Source organism: Desmodus rotundus, chromosome 5 (genome assembly GCF_022682495.2).
Source record: "Desmodus rotundus isolate HL8 chromosome 5, HLdesRot8A.1, whole genome shotgun sequence".
Classification (NCBI taxonomy): Eukaryota; Metazoa; Chordata; class Mammalia; order Chiroptera; family Phyllostomidae; genus Desmodus; species Desmodus rotundus.
In genome coordinates, this window is record NC_071391.1 from 151,359,204 (window position 1) to 151,380,045 (window position 20,842).

At 51.8% G+C, this 20,842-nt stretch overlaps 1 protein-coding gene across 2 annotated transcripts in view; it reads right to left on the bottom strand.

The window, feature by feature from the left end:
* PLB1 (phospholipase B1) overlaps positions 1–20,842 on the bottom strand; it is a 180,108-nt gene that overhangs the window by 41,365 nt on the left and 117,901 nt on the right. For both annotated transcript variants that reach the window (XM_045189289.3, XM_071221572.1), the window contains exons 23-39: positions 19,337–19,391; positions 18,971–19,051; positions 16,003–16,068; positions 15,576–15,676; positions 13,425–13,506; positions 10,840–10,944; positions 10,628–10,723; positions 10,325–10,396; positions 9,192–9,230; positions 8,620–8,680; positions 7,633–7,691; positions 6,610–6,683; positions 3,324–3,367; positions 2,678–2,786; positions 1,232–1,283; positions 758–838; positions 157–222 (exon numbers count right to left, since the gene is read on the bottom strand). In XM_045189289.3, coding sequence (XP_045045224.2) covers positions 157–222; positions 758–838; positions 1,232–1,283; positions 2,678–2,786; positions 3,324–3,367; positions 6,610–6,683; positions 7,633–7,691; positions 8,620–8,680; positions 9,192–9,230; positions 10,325–10,396; positions 10,628–10,723; positions 10,840–10,944; positions 13,425–13,506; positions 15,576–15,676; positions 16,003–16,068; positions 18,971–19,051; positions 19,337–19,391 — 1,243 coding nt within the window. The remainder of the gene's footprint in view (positions 1–156; positions 223–757; positions 839–1,231; positions 1,284–2,677; positions 2,787–3,323; positions 3,368–6,609; positions 6,684–7,632; positions 7,692–8,619; positions 8,681–9,191; positions 9,231–10,324; positions 10,397–10,627; positions 10,724–10,839; positions 10,945–13,424; positions 13,507–15,575; positions 15,677–16,002; positions 16,069–18,970; positions 19,052–19,336; positions 19,392–20,842) is intronic.

The following is a 20,842-nucleotide window of genomic DNA, read 5'->3' on the forward strand; positions in this document are numbered from 1 at the left end:
GACACACTGAGTGGCCCAGAGTACAGTGCCAGCTGCTGCCACCAGGGGATGTCCCAGGTAGTGGTGTGGGGACAATTAGTGCACACACGGCTTTCCTTCTTCAAGCCTGAGATCCTTCTGGGCTGGTTCCAAATGCAGTGAGCTGCTACCACCCACCTCTCTATGCAGGATGTCCAAGGCATTGCGGAGATGGGCAAAAAAGTTGGCTGCAGAATAGAGATTCTGGAAAGAGACAGGAGGGAGAGGAGGAGCTGGTTAAGAGGAGGGGCCCCGGGGGCCATTGCAGGTTCCCCCCCCCCAGCCATTTGGCTTCAGCCCTGAGGACTTGTTCTCTCTCTGGCCCCCAGCTGTCGCCAGCTCATCATGCCAGAATCCGAGACGAGCAGTTGACCACTAGCTGTTATAAAAGATGGGCCAGCCAGAAGACTGGCACTTTCAGCCAGAGCTTTAGTTCAGGAGCAGAAAGTAGCAAGTCTTCCTTCTTCCTGCCTGAGGTTTACAACTTCCCTTTCTGAGTTCTCAGGAATGGTAAGAGGGAGGCAGAAGCACCATTGATCCTCCAGCTGCTACCTCATACTACTGGGACACCAAGGCGGAGCCTGAGGGCCAAAGGGTAAGAAGTGTGTGCATGCACACACAGAGGTGTAGTTGTATAATTCTAGGGCTGACTTTAAGGACTGTTTTCAAAGAGGATCTCCAAGGCCTGCCTACGGGTCAAAGTCAGGGGCAATGAAGGGGCCCGCCCCGCCCCCGTTACCGAATCTGTGCAGTAGTCACATAAGTCACTGCCTCCAATCTGCACCGTGATGACCTTCCAGTCCTCGTGGAAATTTACTCTCTACACAGAGGGAGGAAAACGCTTGATGATTTCCAACAAACAAACAAGCAAATAAAAAACGCCCCGGCTCTAGGAAATCCATTTAACCCTCTCAGACTTCCTTGCCCACTTGAAATAATAGATTCAGAATCTCAGAGCTGAAAGAATTTGAGAGGTTTATTTATAGACCTTAATCTTAGCACCAGGAGGGACTTTCAAGGTCGTTGTGATCAGCAACAAACGTCTTCCCTTTGACACAATCTCCTCCAGAAGGCCTCCAATAAGCGCTACCCTACCGCTGCTTGAATGCCTCTCGTGACAGGGAGCTCACTGGTTTCATGGTAGACTAATCCATTTAGGGACTTTTGTGAGTTAGAAATTTCATGTTTAAGAGTAACCATAAATCCGACTCACGTGGTCATCTTTCATTCTCTGCACCAGACTCTGGACTTGGCTGGCAAGTTCCCTGAAAAGGAGAGGAAATCAGTCCTATTCAGGAACAGTGCCTGGATTTTTCCCCCTAAAAGGTCTGAACTGGAGGCTTCTGTAGCATTAACCCAACTGCATGAGCTGGTAGAGACCCTGAGGCTAAGGGACAAGGAGTTACCTGCCTGTTCTGGAGAGTTATTACAAAAAATAACTCTCGGAAAAGCCAATTGTGTGTTTGTCCTAAAGCTATAATCGAAGGTATAGCCACTTATATTTGTCACTCATAATCTCCTTTCTAGAACTACATGTGCAAAGTGTCTTTTAGGATTCCATCTCTGAAGGACTGGTTTAGCCCCTGAAGTTAGATCTATGAAAGCTTTAGCATGCTTCCACTTTTTACCTTGGCTCCTGGGAAGCTGAGAGTTTGATCCTCAGGCACAGTAACTATAAAAATGCTCAGACTGACAGAGTTGCTTCCTCTCTTTCCCCCCAGTGGCTGTGATTTTTCTCTTAAGTATGTGTTAATTGTGTTATTTTAAAAATAAACTTATCTAAATTCTTCTTTTAGAAAGAGATGGAGAATAAACATACCCTGTACACATGCCTGGGTTTGTAATTCATGGAAGGACTAGATTTCAGGCATCTTGAGCTCCCCACTAGTCCAGGGCTCTGTTTCAGGCCTGGGTGGGATGGATCCACGGCAGGGTGACCTCCTAGGACCCGAAGGCAGGTCCACCTGTCCCCAGCTGTTTCTATTACCCCACTGAGTGGACAGGTCTGAGGACCGTGCCCATCAACCAGAAGGGTGTGGGTCTGAGAGAGAAGACCACAGTGTGACAGAGGCTCAGACGACTGGGCCGAAAGAGGGGACCCAGCTGCTGGGCCCTCTAGGAGCAGGATGAGGGGCCTCCATGGGGGATGGTCCTGGGAGGCTGAGCACTTCTGCTTCCCGGCCTCTGGCTTCTCAACTGAGCTTCCTGTTAGCTCCACAGTGGGCTAGTGACAGGACACGACTTACTGCCCCAGTGGCCTCTATGGAAGGAGGCTCTGCCTTGCCCATCCGTATGTCTGGCACACTCTGACCTTTTGGGGGGGGGATTGAAGCTCGTAGGGCTTTGGAGAGGGTGAATCTCTCCAGCACCGTCATGCCACAGTAAGTTTTAAAAACTGGATGAGGCTGGTCAGCTAGTCGAATGATTAGAACATGCTGCACACGAAAGTGAGGTCAGGAGTTCGGCCTTTAGGATCATGGCCCTGTCCAAGTTCCAGCCTCTCCAGCTTAGTGACAGGGGCAGCCAGGGAAGGGAGTGGCGCAGAGCCTCTCAAATCATTGGTGCAAATGGATGAATGTGACCTTTGCACATGGAGAGCAGTATCGCAACCTTAAAGGGGAGTGCCTCCTACAGCACCCCCCTCCCCCAAATGCCATACTCAGCCTTTGCTCCAGGAACAGCCTGATTGAGGAACGCATTTGTGTCGTTGGCACTGCCGGTGCCCAGTGCGTAGCCTGTGAGATATCCATTAAACTTCCGAAGGATATCTGGAAGAGGAGGGGGTGAACAGGACACAGAGCGCTTAGGACAGAAGGCCGGGGATCTTTTCTGGTCTGGGGTCCCCCCAGGGAGCTGCGTTTCCATTCTCAGGCAGCCTGGGGAGAGGCAGCGGAGGGTAGGCCCAGCAGGAGTTGGGGCCTCTCTGTTGAAATGACTGGATGACAGAGTGGGCCAGGGCAGCAGGAGTCTCAGCTGGCTCTCTCTCCCTCCCTCTCACTCAATTCAGAGAACTGTGCAGAGAATCTTCACTATCTCATTTGATTCTATCTGCATGCTCTGGGCCGGTTGGAGAAACCTGAGGCTCAGGATGTTTGGTGACTTGCCCTAGGTCACCTAGCAAGCACACAGAAGGACCAGGGCTTGACCCCAGGTCCCTGGGCTCCAAATACAGTGTTTATTCCACCTCCTAAGCCACCCGTCCACGGGCCTCTCCTCCCATTTTAACAGTAGTTGGAAGGAAGATGCTGTTTCCTCCTTTCTTAGCTGAGAGGTACCCTCAAGCCTCAGGCCCGGTGGTTACTTACTCGGTAAGGTGGTCACGGTCTCCAGGGAGCCATCCCCTCCTGAACTATAGGGAGTAAGCCAATGAGATTCAATCAGTACATAGGTTTTTCTTAGTGCCCTCACCATCAGCACCTGTAAGCGGTGCCAGACCCATCTCTGTGTGTCTGGGAGAGCCTGAGGAAATCTGAATCCCCCAGTGGGCTGGTTCCCCCATAATCCAGGATTAGAAGGTGAAAAGAGAGCTGTTTCTTTTCTCCACCAAAGCAGGAGTGAGAGTGCTTAGCTGGAATAACCATGTGCCCAGCCAGGAACTGCACTCTCTACATTGACCCAGGCCCACAGGCTGTGGAAGTCTCTCTCTGAGCCCATTTTAGAGTGAACAGTTCTAGGAGAAAAGAGAAAATTATACAAATAAATGTGAGACCAAAAGTTAAGCCCGCATTCTGACCAGATCTACGTGAAACATGAAAGAAAACAGATCCATACGAAACAGCTAGTCCACAGGAGACCTGCCAATTAACATAATGTGTATTAATTACACCATGAGCTCAACGGCTGGGCTTTGTTCCTCTGTCGTGACCACAGAGAAGAGAAACGCAGAGTAGATGTTTCATAACATTTGTTCTGGGAGTCTCAGTAATGCAAGATTCAACTTCTAATTCACAAGACAAAGAAACGCATTTGTTTCGCTAAGTAAATTTTATTTTGGTCCTTTGAATGGTGCCAAACAAGACAGTTTATTTCAACTGAAGAAAAGGCAATGCCCCGAAGACTGGTAAGCTACGTGATCCTCATGGGCTTGGAAACCCTCTCAGCCAAACCTCCTTCCGCAGGCCCTGCTCACAGCCGCCCGCCTCCCATCCAGCCCATGAGGTCCACTCTCTCCACTTTGTGTTTTTTGGAGGAAGAGGCTCAAATCACATTTTTAATTTATTTAGAATCATTCATTCTGAGTCTTTCTCATCTGGAAGCTTTAATGATTTCATAAATTGCTTTTCTCAGACTAGTCTAGCGCAGCAATTTTTCAACCTTTTTCATCTCGTGGCACACGTAAACTAATTAGCATTCTGTGGCACGCCAAGAAATACGTTATATTTTTTGATGACTTCACAAGAAAATAGGTATGATATCGATCCATTCACACTAAATGGCTGTTGTCATGTTGGCACTTGTCATTTTTTGACAGTCTAAGGGAAAGGCGGTCAGTGCCCCCGACTAGACAGTCAGGTATGGCCTGTTCTAAAAGCTCTTACACCGCACGGGTTGGAAGTCGCTGCCCACACGCGGGCAGTCCCCAGGGGGTGCTAATAGGCATGCGGACAAAGAAAGCACTCTGGGATTAAGGGAAACACTAGATTAAACCGACACAATTTTTAAAACCTTTTTCCACTGTAGGTATTCGCAGAGCCTTTCATATGCTAAGATGCATGTGAATCCCCAGAGGAAGGACAAAGCAGGTAACGTTTCCCAAAAATACAAAGACTTTTGCCCTCTTCAGGACCATGGCTGGGGCTGGGGCTCCACGGAACAAACTTTGGGAAACGTTAGTCTCTATGTTCCACCGCGTGTTGAGCTGTCTCTCAGACTGCGACTCAGAGCTTGTTTTTAACACGTGGGGATCTGGGGGCAGGTATGTGAAACATTTAGAGCAAGCAAAGGGTTTAAAGGGATAGCAGCCACTGCATATAGGAGGCTGCGTACATGAGCCATTGAATATGTAAGACTGAAACATTCGGCCTTACTGGGCTTCACTTGTAGGAAGAGACAGAGCAGCGGCTGGATGTTTCCACTGTTGCAGAGAAACGTTTAGCTGAAGGTCACCTGCCTGAGTCAGACTCTCAGGGCCTGTCCAGCGGTCCCATGGGTAAAGTCGGGCAGATCTCCTCCCTTCCCCAGACCGCACCACGGGGCCCAGCTTCTCCATCACCTGGTGGCTGGTTCGTCTCTTTTCTATCTTCCCGCACTGTGATGCGTGGCCACTGCCTTTGTTAGCTAAGACTAGATGCAGCTGCCACAACCCCATCCTTTTCCCGGGTTGGAATATGCTCTGCTTGCTTTCTCTCCCTCTGGCTTTTCTGTTTCCTGCAGCCTCAGGAACATTTGAGGCAGAGCGGTCAGGCAGGAAGGCTCTGTTTGATCCAGAGCAGCCTGTTCGAGACCACCTACCTGGTTGAGGTAAGTGGAAACCTAGGGGCCATTAGGGGCTTCCAGGGATGCACCCCAGCTCTCAGGGGGTGATGTTCTCATGCTTCCCATGCTCTGGATCCTCTCTGCGGATGGCTACAGGCTGAGTGAGGACCCCTCTCTCACCCAGGAAAACCTTTCTCTGAGGCTGTCCTTAGGGTTGACCAGAAAACTGTCACAATCCTAATCATCAGTGCTCCCTCTCACTTTCTCAGAAGAAACATCTCGTTTGAATTCACCTGGAAGAAAAGGGAGGAGGCAAGCGCACTGTTGCCCGCACAGTTTCTCATTAACACTCTGCCCTCTGGTGGCTGGTTTTGCTCTAGTTGTTCTGAAGTCTGAACTCATGGCCGCTGTGAAGCACACGTAAATCTGAGCTTTATTAAGAAAGAAATGTAAGAATGCCCATATCCAGCCGCTCACCTGACACCTTGTATCTGGAATGTTCTTCCTCACCCGTTCCGTGACCTAATTGCTATTCTGTCAGGACATGACAGGGCTACCAGCTCCTCTGGGAAGCCAGGGCTGGGTGTTCCCCTTCCTCTCCCCGGCAGCACTCAGGTACCTTTTAAGTCCACAGAGCGCTTGCCCAGCGAGCATAGGCGTCTGCCTGGGCTTCCCACACAGGCCCCTCACTCAGCATCTGTTGTTGTGATTTTGTCTTGGTTATTTCCTCCTGAAGTGTGTTGCATTGTGGCGTTTTCTATGAAGATGTGTACATACATGTAAAGGCAGAGGTGTGACCACAGACTGACACAAATAAACACATACAAACAGGAAACAGAGACGTATACACGCAAACGGGCAGGTGAAGACTCAGAGATTTGGTGCTTTTCGGGTGCATTTCATGTTGGATTTGCTGACCCAGGAGCCTGATAAGAACCCTGGTTTGCTTTTTCTGCACAACTTAAAAAAAGAAAAAGAGAAAAAAGGTCATCAATAGTAAAAGACCCTCAACACTCACCACACTCACACTCTGCAGGCATAACACAGGTTATCCTTCTGGAAGCCCCTCCCAGACTGGTCCTTGCTCTTTGTTTTTTTGTGAATTCACAGGAGATAAACCCCTCCCAATCTCTGGGGGTGAACACAGGATGGCAAGGGGTCAAGGGTTGTCATTACCTATATGACAGCCCCCGATACTGAGTGGTGACATCAGGAAGGTCGCCTGGTTTGGAGCCAATTCCATTGCCAGCCTTTGAAAACATACCAAAATCCAGAGGGAAATCAGCAAGTCAAAGAAAATGGAGGCTGTCCACGTACAGGGCGTCTGCAGGTGTCCCCAACACACGGCGCCAAAAGCGAGCAGAACTCTGGGCCGGGGGGTCAGAGGACCTGGGCTCGCCTCCTGCAAATGGCAGCTGGCTCCTGACTGCACTGAGGACATGCCTTGACTACCTCACAGGGTTCTTTTGAGGACCAAATTGGATGGGAGTTGTGAAAGGGTGTGAAGACTCTAAAGTGCTTTACGAACATGAGATGCTGTCCTAACATCACTATCAGCCTCATGCTCCTCAGTTCTTCATGAGCAATGAAGAACGAGCTCGTGGATTTGAGTGGACTGCTGGGGGTGGATTCCTCATCAACTTCACATTTCTCTTCTTTCCCGCTGGGACCGTCTGTAAGGCGCTCTTATGGCTTTAGGCATGCTGCCACAAAGCGGTCCTCTGGGGTGGCAAAGAGCCCCATCCCTCGGAACTTAGGAGAGGAGCTTTAGCCACAGCTCGGGAGTCTTTGCTACTTCCTGTGCAGATGCAGAGAGGAAGCAGGTGGGAGGGTCTGAGTTGCTTGGAAATGCATCATCCCAACGGAAAAGGGCACCCACACAGGTAGGTGTAGAAGATTTTTTGAGTCAAAATGACATGTTTTTGCAATTGTTAAAACAGTGTTGTTAGGTATTTGGAAGCTTCACTATCTGAGATAATTCAGTTCACTCCCAAAAAAGACTTCCCTTTGCACACCTGAGTGAGAAAGTAGCTGCAAAACAAGTCCACGCCATGTTCTTGGATTGACAAAGCCAGGAGATGGCGGGCTGGACCGGAGGGGGGGGGGGGGGCTCAGGAGTGCAGGCCCTGGAGGTAGGAGGACTGGGACCTGAACTGACAAAGCCACCCCCACCCCACCCCAGGGCCCAAGAGTCCTTACGGTCAGAGAATCCCCCAGGGCAGCCACGACTTGGATATCTGCAGGTCGCAGGGAGTGCACTGGAGAGACAGAGGGACACACTTGAGTCCACGGGAAGGAAGCTGCAGTCAGAGTCTAGTGCTTCTTTCAGCAAGAGCAGAAACACCACTCGCCTGTGCTTTGGGCCACGCAGGACTCAGTGTCCGTGGTGCCCTGGAGGCAGAGGTTATATTAAGACAGGCTTTCCCTATAAGAGACTCAATACAGGCATCCTGGACCTATGGGGAGAGAAGGGTGCTGAGAGAGAGGGAGAAGGAACGGGGTTGGATAAATGGCAGGAGGGAGGGAGAAAGAAGGAAGGGGAGAAGGAGAAGGGATGACTCGGTGGGATCCCACCCCTGCAGTGCCAGCATTCATGTGGGATGCCAGCTGTGACCTGTGTGGACAACCAGATGGGCACTGGACCAACTCAGATGAGGTTCAGGGCCTGATGCACAGCCCATTTAGAGCTGGGGTCTGGATTTCCATCAAGAATCTGAGAAACAATCATACCAGGCCTTTCTGGGCCCTCAAGTGTCTTCTAAGATTCCAGGAACTTTCCAGCCCTGCAGGCACTGGCAGTGACTGCAGAGCCAGGAGCCCCAGGACAACCTAGGAGCTGGCTGCCTCTTGGGACTCCCTCTGCACCTGGCCCCCACCTCTGGCCTCATGAGGTCACACCACAGGGCTAGGTCACTGAATGGGGAGCTCACGTGGCCCCTTCACTGTGCTCCCCTTAAGGCCCAAACAGTTCCTGGCCTGGCCACCTGGAAGCCTGCTAGATAAGGCATCTCTACAGGGCACAGGGGGACAAATCAGGGACTTGTCCCAGGTGACCACCCAGACAGGAAACAAGCACTGGTCGTAACTGCATCATTGAGTTGCATGTGGAAATTTTGTCAGAACATTCTTGGGCTCCTGAGTTCTTATGGAGAGGTCCTGTGTCCTGTTGTGTCCCACAGGGCTCACCTGAGGTGGGCAGCGAGGCAGAAGGGGCTCTGTCCTGGCACAGCAGGTGGCTCCCATGACCCTAAGGGCAGAGAATGGATCTCAGGGGTGGAAGGGACCAAAAAGACTAGCTGGGTGTCAGACATGCAGAGACCTTAACAAACACAGACTCCTGTATACCCCCTTACCCCTACCAACCAGGGAAGAGCCAGAAAGGCATTAAAAGAGGGTTCCCTAGGTAATTCTGAACATCAGCCACCCCAAGATCGGCTAATGTCATTCAGACCTCTCCATCAACTAATGCAAGAATCGGGCCATCAACAACCCCACCCCACCCCTTCTATAGCGACTTTGTGGGGAGGATAGGGTCTTCACCTACGTCTTTGCTGAGGCTGACATTTGACTGGCTGGGCCCATTCTGGGCTGTTATTGGTGGAGCTTCCTCTGCCCTCCACCCCTTCTGAGGTGTGTGTGGATGGACTTTATAAAAGAGTGTGAACCCCTCGTTCTCACCCACCCTGTTGGGCCAGTCCCAGCTCCGGGGCTGCCCACTGCACAGGCTGGTGAGAGGAAAGAAAGCAACAGGCAGATACCTGCACACTGTTCTTGTAGGTCCTCAGGAACGGCCAGGCCTGTGAAAGGGGGGGTGATCAACTGCAGTGAATACGCTTGCTTCCTGCATCGCGCTCTGTTCGCCCGCCCTCAAGAGGTACTGACCTGGGCATAAGCACTCTAAACACGGTCAGCCTCCCCGCTGAACATTACAAGCCCCTCACTGCGAGGGTGACCCTGGGGACTCCTTCCCAAGGTGCACTAGGGCCTTCTCTGCAACCCAGACCCAACCTGAACCCACAGGAGAATGACCATGTCTGCTCTTCACCTCCTATGCAGCTCGCTGAGGTGGCTGTTCACCTCTTTCTCCCCCCTGCCGCCTGCCAGCAGAGCACCACTTTCTGCTAGCACAAGCCCGTGTCCCTACTCCCTAGGCCCCCTTGCCACTCTATGCCACTCCTACCCTGTAGCAGCCTGGGTTCCTTCCTGCCCCGGCAAGAAAATCAGGATCTCTGAGGTCCTGCCTCAGGCAAGCCCAGGCCAGGGGGACCCCACTGGGAACACAGAGGGGCTCATGGAGGTGAGGGTGCAGGTGCAGAGATCCAAGAATCTTTCAACCCCATGTGGGTGAATGAGGGGATTTGATTGGTTTTGCCTTCCTGGTTAATGTCTGCTTTCCTAGCTCCAGCTTCCAAAATGACCACCCGCACCCCCACCACCATCCTAGCAGATATTATTCTGGGTCTCTGTTCCTTGCTCCTCCCATTGTGCCATGGAGACAGCTACATGGAGTGTCCTTCTGTCCCTTTCTGCCCTCGATGCTGTCCCTACCCCTAAACTTCCCAATGAGAGCTGGATGGTAACACCATGCTCCTCTTTCAGACTAGAAAGAGCTGCGTGTAGACCAGACTTGTGCCAGGGCTCGCTGTGACAGGAAGAGACAGAGGAGTGCCCATGGCCTCCTGGCCACCAGGGACTGTCATCCATCCCAGTCCACCTGGATGGGACACTGCAGATGGCTACCCGGAGTCTGGAATGACTGAGCAGGTGAACAGAGCTGGGGATGAGGGTGAGACCCTGCTAGACAACGAACTGAGAAACCGAAACAAGACTCTAAAAGGCTGGAAGAAATGCTTTAGGTGGAGCCGTTGCAAGGATGGGTTTTTCACTCTACCTCATTTGGACACGTGATATTGATCTTATATTCAAAATGATGTTGCGTTGTCTTCTGGCCGACGGGCTCCAGCTAAACCAAAAAGTAGGAAGATGGGGAGTGAGAAAGAGGTGGCAAGAGTGGAAGCCCAGGCCAGGGGTCCGGGCTGGAGGAGGGTGGGAGGGACAAAGGAAATGGGTTGATTATCGTTGTTGTGCAGGGCTCCCACTGCCTGAGCAACGGGCCTCTGAGCTCCAGCGAAAGCTTTCTGGAGTCTTTTTCTTGTCAGAGGGAGGAACGCTCTTCCCACCTCGGTCACCTTACCATATTGTTCCAGAGACCACTGGCTGCATGGGCGTGGGACTTTCTGCTGAAGTGGAAACAGTCGGGAGCAAAGAACGAGCTGTCAGGCAACCCTTCCTGGTCACAGGGCAGATAAGAGGGGCCGTGTTAGGAGACACCAGGTGACGCAGGCGATGCTCAGAAGCAGCTGGGCACTACCTGCGCCCCCATTTGTCCACGACTGCTTTACTCACCGAGGTCTTCGGCATGTCCACTCTCTCGAAGAATGGCTGCACGACCACTGTGAAATCTTCCCTCGTGTCGTATCGCCCACTCTCAACCAGCTGGTGAGTCATCTCCTGCAGGAGGCAAACGGGGCAAGGGTCAGGGGCTCTCCGAGTCTGCTCAGCCTTTGTGCGGTCTCCTTCTCTGCCGTAGAATTAGATGGAGTCTTGCCTTGGAGTGAAATCACTCTGCAGCGAAATCTCCACTGACCAGGAGCCAGCTAGTGACTTTTTAGATCAGCCTTTAACTCCACCCCCGGCCCCAAGCTCTGCTGCCATCGCATGCTTGACCTGGGCCGTGAAAAAAGGAACATAAGGAAAACCCTGAGGCCATCGGCTTGATCCCCCTTAAAGCTCCTGATTAAAACTTGGGGGAGGGGGGCAAGTATTTGATTAAATGACTTCTTTGGATAATTCTTTTACTTTTACTTTTTTTCTGTCCTACATTTATTCAGAAAATCAAAGGTGAATCACCAGCGACATTTGATGCCTATCACGGCGCTTGCACATGGCGTGTGTGAGCGAGTGGGCTCCTGGGCCTGCACACTCCTGAGACTCTGAGATCTGTCTGGGAGAGTAATGAAGCTGTCACTCTCACAGCTTCCACTTGGCCTCAGTTCCAGGAGCACCAATTAACCCAGTTCTGGCTCCCACAGGTGCCAGACGGCCATCCCACAGCTTGCCAGGTCCGTGCCATTTGGGGCCAAAACCCTGGCTAGAGAGGGAAGTCAGGTCTGCAAACCCGAGAACATTAGTGTGGCCATTTCAGAAGATACCAAGCACTTTCTTTGCCCAGAGTCAGCCAGAAAGAGAGCCCCTATACTGGAGACACCACAATTTTGACCTCCCAGGAAGTCTCCTATTTACAGGCAGAGCCATGAGGCAGAAGGTACAATGCCACGAACTAACTGTGTGACAAGATGCTTTCCCACTCCAGAGCTCTATTTGGCAAGACCTGGACCATCCCTTAAATCCAGTGCCACTGGTTACCCCATGGGCCAGCCACACTGGTTCCCAGGGCACCGTGCATCTCTGGGGAAAGGAAAGAAACTGGGTCTAGAACACCTGGCACAGGGTAGCACTAATAGCAGCAATTGTCTCCAGGGAGGACGAGGGGAGCCGTGGCTTTGGCAGGAAGTGGGGAGTGAGAGGATTCGAAGAGAGAGCATGATAGCCTCAGGTGGCTGAGCTGCGAGCTTCTCCAGGATGCTAAGTTAGGGTCTCAGGGGTAACCACATCACACCTGGGAACAGCCAGCCAATCTAGAAAGGTCAGTGAAGGCAGTTTTGGTGAATAGTTCCTCTTTTTGTCTACCCAGCATCCGAACCCACTTCCTATGTTTGAAAAGCTCCGCTGTATGAAGAGCAGCCTGCCTCTCGCTGTAGCAGGTGAGAAAGGCAAGCGCTGGGCAGTGGGCAGGCGCCGAGGGTCTCCAGTGAATGCTCCCACCCCGGGGGCGGAAACTACCCCGAAGAAAATGGAAGGACAGCACAAACTCCATTCTGCTGAGGGTGGCCGCTGCATCCTGGACTAGTTCTTCAGTCTAATTTTGATTCTTATGGCTTGGCCCCTAAAATTCCATGATTCTGGTGGCTTGGCCTCTGACTCCAGCTTTCTAGCTCTTCCAGATATTGTGCTTAAATAACAAACCCGCTTAAATAAACCAGAACTGCATAAGCCTTTGCTGCGTGCACCCCAGACGCCCGCCTGGAACAGGCTTGCTCTCATGGTCTCAGCGGCCTTCCCTGTCCTGGTGCAGCCATAGGGACACAGGTGCCTGTGCACAGAGAAGGCAGTACAGCTGGGGAGGCATCTGCAGGGCTGGCCGGTGGGGCCAGAGCATGAGAGAGAGGGGTTCATTCTCCTGGGCCTTGATGCCCCTGGCGGGGACGGCTGCCCCCCGAGTCTGCTGAGAAGTGGTTCTGCTCTAAGGAGTCCGTGGACTTGAAGGATGAATCCACCCTGGAAGCTGTTTGCAGTCCATTCTAGAAGGGCCAGACAGCTACCACTGTCCTCTTGAGTGACTGGACAATTATTTGGGGGGGAAACTCAAGATAGAGTCAAGGGAGTCAGCTGCTCTGGTCAAAGTTGTGACGGGAAAGGCTTGGAATGCAGCACAACCCACAGGATGTTGAGAGAGCACCTGCCACTTTCTTTCTCCTCCTGCTCCCCAGTAACGCCTCTTCCCCTGGGAGGGGAGGGCAGAGGGAGTGCATGTTACCTCTCGGAATCGTCCAGGCTCTCGTGGGTGGAAAAGGCTTCCCACTGGGAGTCGGGCTCATATACATTCCCCGTGGACAACGAGAAATACTCAGTTTTGTGTAAGGTCGGGAACCGAGTCTTGGTGAAATGTGTTCAGTGACTTGGTTTTAGAGCTTGAATCAAATAAATAGAACCACAGCCCCTGCTGCCTTGCAGGGTGTCTTTAAATATGCAAACTGGTCGGAGGTAACCTCACATCCAGTCGGGGTCCAAAAACACGTAGGATGTGCTCATTTTCCAACCAGAGCAACGACGTCACGCAGCAGTTCCTGTGCAGCCTGTTCCCGCCTCACCTGATACTTCCTATTCAGTTCCACGAGGGCAGCGAGCTCCGGTGAGTTATCCTCTGACGTCAGGACGCAGGGACACAGATTCCTGCAGACCGAGAAGAGACGCCCCGTACCCCCAAATCACCGTCTGAGTGCATGAGGCAGAAACGGTGGCTTGAGATCCAGAATCATTTAACGTGGAGGTATCAGGGGTCAGTGCTAACAGGGACCCTGGCTGGCTAACCTGTCAACGGTACGGGATGAAGCTGAAGGAAATTTCCCAGACCTGGATTTGCTCGTGAAAATGAAATAGTTACTTCTCCTGACATCTGCAGGAGGTGCCATTCATGGAGCTGAGCTACCTTAGGACTGTCTGAAGAAAGAAGCTGGAGGCCAGGCAGTCCTCCTTCTGAACGACAGTGGTGACGATGGTGACAATGAGACCAGCTAACACCCGGTGAATACTTGCTGTGCCAAGGGGTTTATGGGTATTAACCTGTTCAATCCCCTTTAGCCATTCTAGAAGCTGTATTATCAGTATCCTCATTTTATAGTTGAGAAAACTGAGGCTCAGTGTGGTCATTTTCTCAAGGTCACACAGATGTTAAGTGTAGGAGCCAGAACTTGAACTCAAGTCTCTCTGGGATGAACCTGAGCTCTTGATCCCTGGTTAAACCGCTTCTGTCCAGTCTGTGGCTCTGATCTGGACAACCAGCTTGCATATCCGGGCTTTTGGTCTCAGAGATAAGGGGATAATATTTTGTGGATGGCCCTGGGGAGACTCAGCGTCACCAAGGAAAGTGCCACCACCAAGATGAACAGCAGAGAGGCAGGGAGGGCAGTGCACTGCAGAGGTGGTGGGCCAAGGTGACCTTGAGCCTGCCTAACCCACAGTCAGTGACTCGGCCACTTCAGAGCTGAGAACCAACCTGGCAAATGCCTACTCTGAGCCTGTAGCTTTAATTGTCTAACAAGCCTGCAGTGATGGGCAGCAGGAGAGTTTTGGGTGAGCTGCTCTGAAATGGAATGAAAACACTGAGCCCCGCGAGGCCCAGAGACTGGAGAAAGTGGGAGCCAGGGGATGAGTCAGCAGCTGAAAATAGGATGCCTGACACCAGCTGCGTTAATAGGCATGTGTCATCCAGCAGCCATCCTCCTGCTCTTAGCACCCTCGGGCCTCCCAGGGGGCCCCGTGCAGTCTGGGTCCCCAGGTGAGGTTTGGCATGGATCTTCGGGGGAGCAGCCAAGATACCCCTTCATTTCAAAGAGCAAATCTGGCCCTTGTGAATTATTCATTCAGTCATTCTGCCAACAGCCACTGAGCCCCTGTGCTGTGCTAGCAGTGACTCAGACACAGGGTTCAGGGCTGGGGGAGAGGCACATGAATAATTATCATGTGATACGCTTGGGGCTATGGTGTGTGTGTGGGGGGTGGTACAGAGCTGGGGAGGTGGAGGGGGATGGGCACAGCCACAGTGACCTCAGCTAATGGTCTGGAGGAGGCCTGGCAAGGAGCAATGCTGTGTGAAATGTTCATGCTTGGTTAGAAGGACATCTTATTCCTGAGGGTGGCGGAGACGAGTAATACTAGACAGGGAGCCACCTTCACTCGGCTGTGGAGACTGGGAATGAAGAAGGCCTCCCAGGGGCCACCCCAGGACCTGGGCTCTCTGTTCTCCGGGGAAGACTCTGTCCTCTACACCCTCCTGGTTCTGATTTGACCACCCTCTCCTTTATCAAGCAAACATAGCCCTGCATTTGTGAATGCCCAGCCTGGAGCACGGTGCCAAACAGAGGCTCCCTCAGTCCTAGACTGGAGTCCCTGGGGGTGGGGGAGGAGCTGAACACACTGAAAAGTCAGCCCTAGCAGCGGCCAGTGAGCCTGGCCCACCCAGTCCCCCTCCATTCCTCATGCTCAACTCTTCTCCCCCGGGGGACTAGAAGGTGCCCCAAGTGGCCAAGACAACAGAAGCGTGTGTGGGCTGCAGGTGCATAGTCTGGGCAGAGCCAACGTCTCCACTGGGGTCATAGAAGTCTCCTCCATAGACCTTGTCGGCCTAAGAAATGGGCAGTCTCCACGCTCCTCTCGCTTCTGTCCTTAGGTTTTCTATCTCCTCAGAGTCACTTTCTGCTAAGGGTCCTATGGCCCTTCTGGGAACAGAGGGAGAAGCTTACCTGAGGATCAGCCTTGGGCAGTTGACTTTCTTCTCATTGTACAGCTCCCTCAGATTGATGATCTCCAACACCTTCACCAGGTTCACAAACGCCCGGGGAACCTGAGCAAAGGCAATGTCGGTCACCAACAGGATCGGGGCTGGGCAGTTGCTCCTGCTGGGGGTCAGGTCTACGGCCTTCTGTCTGGCTCCGTCCACTTCCTGCATCCCTGACTCCCCCACACTCCTCCGCTCCCCATCAGCACCTATGTGTTCTGGCTGCTGGGACCAGGGCGGACAGCACAGTCATGCGGGGTCTCCAGGTAAAGGGGGCCTGACACGGAGGTCTCAGCCAGAAGCCAGAGCCGCCTCCAGGCTGGGTCTGAGTCTCAAGGAGAACCGTGGTCGGGCCACTCAGAGGCCACGTGCCTGTGCCCCAGCCCCCGCACCTCAGCGTGCAGGATGTCCAGAGCCTTCCGAATGTTGTCCGTGAAGTTCTGGGGAGAATAGCGGGCCTGTGGGAAGAGGAAATGTCCAACGCCATTTGTCACCCAAGCTCTATGCAGGCCAGGGCCGCTTCGCTGGTGTCCCCTCCTTCCTGTATTTCAGCCAGAATGAGCAACCCTGAAATACAGGTTTGCCTTGGGGCCCCCAGACTCCATACTACCCCCACAATCCTCAGGCTCATCATGGCTATGACCCCCGTCTCCCGCGGGGGAGATGCCCTTCTCCTGCATGGAGCCATGGAAAGCTCCAGATCCACTGCCTATCAACTAGACGCAGGGCCCTAGCTAAGGCGCATCCCATTCTGGGCTCCTCCAAAATGGGGTGTTGGAGCGAGGACCGCTGAGGTCTCCTGCAGCTTGAACACACTCTAGTCCTGTGCCGTGGTTTCTTCTGCTTAGACCTCGGGTGCCCGAAGCCCAGCCATATCACTGAAGGAGGGCAACAGGGCCCTGGGAAACCCCTCTCCCAAGCACAAACACACTTTAATGGCTATTTCTCTTGATTTTGATACTTGTGGATCTTAAACTTTTTTAGGAACAGTGGAACCCTTTCTGAAAGAAATCCAACTAAGGGCCCTGCTCTACCAAATGAAGCAAAGTGGCAGGGGAGTAGGGGAGGGCCCATGGTCCCACCTCCTGACCCCCCCTCCACAGCCCCAGGGCTCCATGGGGCGGGGCAGGGGGGGCGGGGGGAAGAGGGCCTTCACATCATAGCCTGAAACCCCCACACCCTGGTGACTTTGATACCAGGAAAGGAGGGGTCCGGGGAGCAGGCTCACCCCTGAGGCCAGGGGCTCCCAGGCCACAGCAAGACGCACCATGTCCTAAATTTCACTCAGTTGGTCCCTTTTCTGCCTGACAAAGGTCCTGAACTTCAGGTCCCAGGTGGAAAGTGTCCCCTGCTCTGTGTAAACTCCCGGTGCAGGAGTTCTGCCTTCGGACCTCTGTGTGCACCACCAGAACCACAGCGCGATGTTTTCCACACCGTGTTACGGGGGACTGTCTGTGTGCACCCCACCCCCGCCCCCACGGGCTGAGCGTCCTGAGGACAGAGTCTGTGTTTCACTCGCCTGCTTGGCTCCCAGGGCGGTGCCTGGCATGTAACACACACGGCAAACGATACTAGAAATAAAAAGCATCCTGTTTATCAGAAAGCCCTGCAACCAAACTAAACGGAAGACGACAAGTGGGCAACACCTGTGACAAAGGGTTTCTATAAATAATAATGGTTTCTATAAATAATAATGGTTTCTATTATTATAAATAATAATAAGGGTTTCTATAATAATGAAAAGATAAACACCTTAACTGCAAATGGCCAACAGGCATAACACAGAATTTACCAAAAGGAGATATTCAAACAGGGGAAACAAAAGTTTATTCCTATGCAGGAAGTAAAAAAAAATGCAAAATTTGAAAACAAGATTCCATTTTTCTCATTTATCAGATTAGCAGTTATGAAATAGCATACAGTGTCGGTTGGAATGTGGGGAAAGAGGCCTAATGGGCATACACACGCTGGGAGCAATTTGGTGATATGTACCCAAAGCATCAACAATGTGCAGGGTCACCACACAGATGGACGGACAGGTGTGCGTTAATACAGCACAGGACTAACACGTGTGAAATCGAGGCAGTGGGCACGCGGGCACTCACTACACACGTCTCCCAGTGCCTCGGTGTGTTTGGAAATACAACACTGGGGGGCGTATACATATGTTTTTGCTTCTAAAGCTCACTCCCCAGAACACACACCAGGAAACAATTGTGGGTGCAGCTAAAGATGGTTGTTCATCCTGGTGTTCACTTATAATAGGCATAATTACAAGTAATGTAAGTTAAGTACCCGGTAATTGGGAACAGTTAGGTAAATTATGGCCAATCTACATTATGCGCTACTATAATATAGTCATTAAGAATTATTTGATAGAAAAATAAATATTGATATAGGAATATCTCCCCAATGTGTAGCCATTGAAAAAGAGTGAGTTACCAAAAAGTATTTTCGGAATGATATCATTTTTAGAAAACAATAAGGCATTTTCTCCACATTCACAGAAAATGCTCGCGGCATTTACCAAAGTGTTAAGTTAACAATGGTGTTTCTGGATGTTGTAATTAGGTTACAGGCAATATTTTTTTCTCTGCACTTTGATATGTTTCCTGTGTGTATTACTTGCACAATTAAAAAAACGATTTAGCAAAAGGTCAGCTGAACTGAATGTAGAAGAGGCTTGTCAGCATAGGCAGGAGTTTGGGCTTCACACAAAGAAACACCACAGAACAATTTGCATCTACTCAGGTTACTAGCTAGGGCTACCTTGCAAATTAAAGAGCTGCCCATCACTGGAAATGTTCAACAACTGGATTCTATGGAAGGCACCTCTGCTGCGGGTGGGGACTGGTGGGGATGGCTGGTGGGGATGGCTGGTGGGGTGTCTTCCCGCTCAGAGCTCCAGGGATCCCAGGAAGAAGCACCGCTGCCACGGGGTGGCAGCCTGGCTCTGGGGTTTCCCATCAGCCCAGAATCCAGGGGCTCTGACCTCAGCCTAAGGGCCTGCGTCAGGAACTCAACTTTCCCATACAAGCAACAGCAGAAAGGTGGAGATGGTGAGGCAGTTGGATATTGGAGAAAGGAGCTGACCTATACATGAAGATAGGCCAGACTTTCGGAGATCATTGGAATGTCACCTTGGTTTCTAGAATGATATGCTCAGGTTCCCGGGACAGAAAACCTAATCAGGATTCATCATCATTCCTGCTGATCCTGTTGACGCTCTTTCAGGAGGTGAATGCTGCCTGGGTCTCGGGGTTAAGCCCAGGTTGGACCCATGCCAGACCACAAGCCCCAAGTCCCAACCCCACTGCACTGCTCAGGGATCTGGGGCGGAAATCCTCCCCTGGGACCTACCAGGTCATTGCAGAAATCACAGAGGTCATTGCCTCCTATAAACATGGTTATTATCTTCCAGTCTTCCTGAAAATTTATCTTCTGAAATGAATAGAAAACAAGTAAATGTCTTACCCCAGGGTCAAGTCAAGGAAAACACACAGTGCTGAACACTGGCAGGAACGGGTCCTCACACACCCAAGGGTTTAGAGAGCATTATCATTGGTTATTTTTGGTTTTTTAAAGATGAACTCTCTGGACTTCCAGGTAGCCCTGTCCTCCCCTAAAGCTCCCTGTCTGTCTGTCTCCATGGATTTCTCCTGCTTAATCCCTGCTCTGGGAATCCCTACTGCAGGTGGTCCCAGGTGGTACCTCCCCCAGACTTACCAAAGTGTTATTCTTCATCAGATCTACCAGCCTCCTGGCCTGAACAGGTAAATCCCTGCAGGCAGACACAGGAAGGAGTCATGTGAGGAGCAGGGACTGTGAAGCTGGGGCTGGGAGGGGACTCAGCCAAGAGAACAGGAATGAAATCTGTGGCAGGAAAGCTGGACTGAAGGCCAGGCTACTCTCACAGAGCGGGGGTGGGAAGAGCAGAACTCCACACACGTCAGGAGGTGACTGCCAGGGGCATTGTGTCCTGATGGGCGCATTCGGTCACCTGCTTTGCTTTCTCTCCCACGCCAAGCTCACTCTGGGCAGACAGAAGGCTGCGTGTGAGTGTTCCATGTCATGCATGGCTCACGCCATGACCTCGGCCTCAAGGGGCCCTCACCCCCCAGGTGACGTAGTTGAACAAGACATACTTGAGTTTGACTTTGACTTACCTCTTGCTAACTGTGGGAATGTGATTTAAGTTCCCAGTCCAAAAAGACTACAAACATGGACAAAATCCCCAGTCTTAGAGGGTCATCAGGAGCAGTAAGTGAGATGGGCAAAGCAGCCCCGTGGAGCAAGAGCCCTCACTGATGCCAGACAGCATGGGTTTGAATCCCGGCCCCGCCATTGACCAGCTCTGAGACCTTAGCAAAGTACTCAAGCTTGCCAGCCCTCTGTGTTTTCCTGTGTAAGATGGGGATGGTGAGCACAGCTTCTTCATGGAGTTGCTGGGCAGATTAAATAAGGTGCCCATAAAGGACTTAGAACAGCACATGGTCAGCATCCATATTATAAATCAGCCAGTGAATTATTTATGCCATCATCAGCATTGTCATCAATAAAGTCTCTGGTACAGCCGCTAGCAGGGAACATTAGCCATCATCCTCTTCCTCTCTTAACTATCAGCCCAACTGGCCTGGTCTTGGTCACAGTAGAACAGATATCAGTTAACCTGGGTGGGAATTCTGGATAAGCCACATAAGCTCGTTGAGCCTAGGTTTCTTCGTCTGGACATCTGAAGTTATCAGAGAAGTTGCTCTGTCTACGGACCTGAGTTTTGGGTGTGGCCTCTCTGTATCATGAGTATCCCCATTAAGAAAGCATGGGAACCTGACCCTCTGCTTTGTCCACCGCACAGCCCCGCATGGAACACGAGGGACAGGGGAAACCAAGGTACTCTGTACCCCGCACACTGCTGTGTGTGTCTGAGGACTTACCATCAAACCTGGGATAAAGTCTGCAGGGCACAAAGCCAGCAGGCCCTGTGGTTGAGCTGATGCATCTGTTCAGGCCCCTTTGCCTCTCTGTGGCTACAGTTTCTGTGATATGGGAACGATATCCCTACAACTCAGGATGTGTTGGGCAAACGGATTACTTGAACGGAAGAGCCCCACGGTCTCTGGGAAAGCAGGAAGAAATCCCAGGGCCATATGAATCACGCTCCCTTTTGGTTGCTTTTATGACTAAGGTTTCCTTCTAGGATGCCTTCCTGACCTAGTCACGCTTAGAACTGCC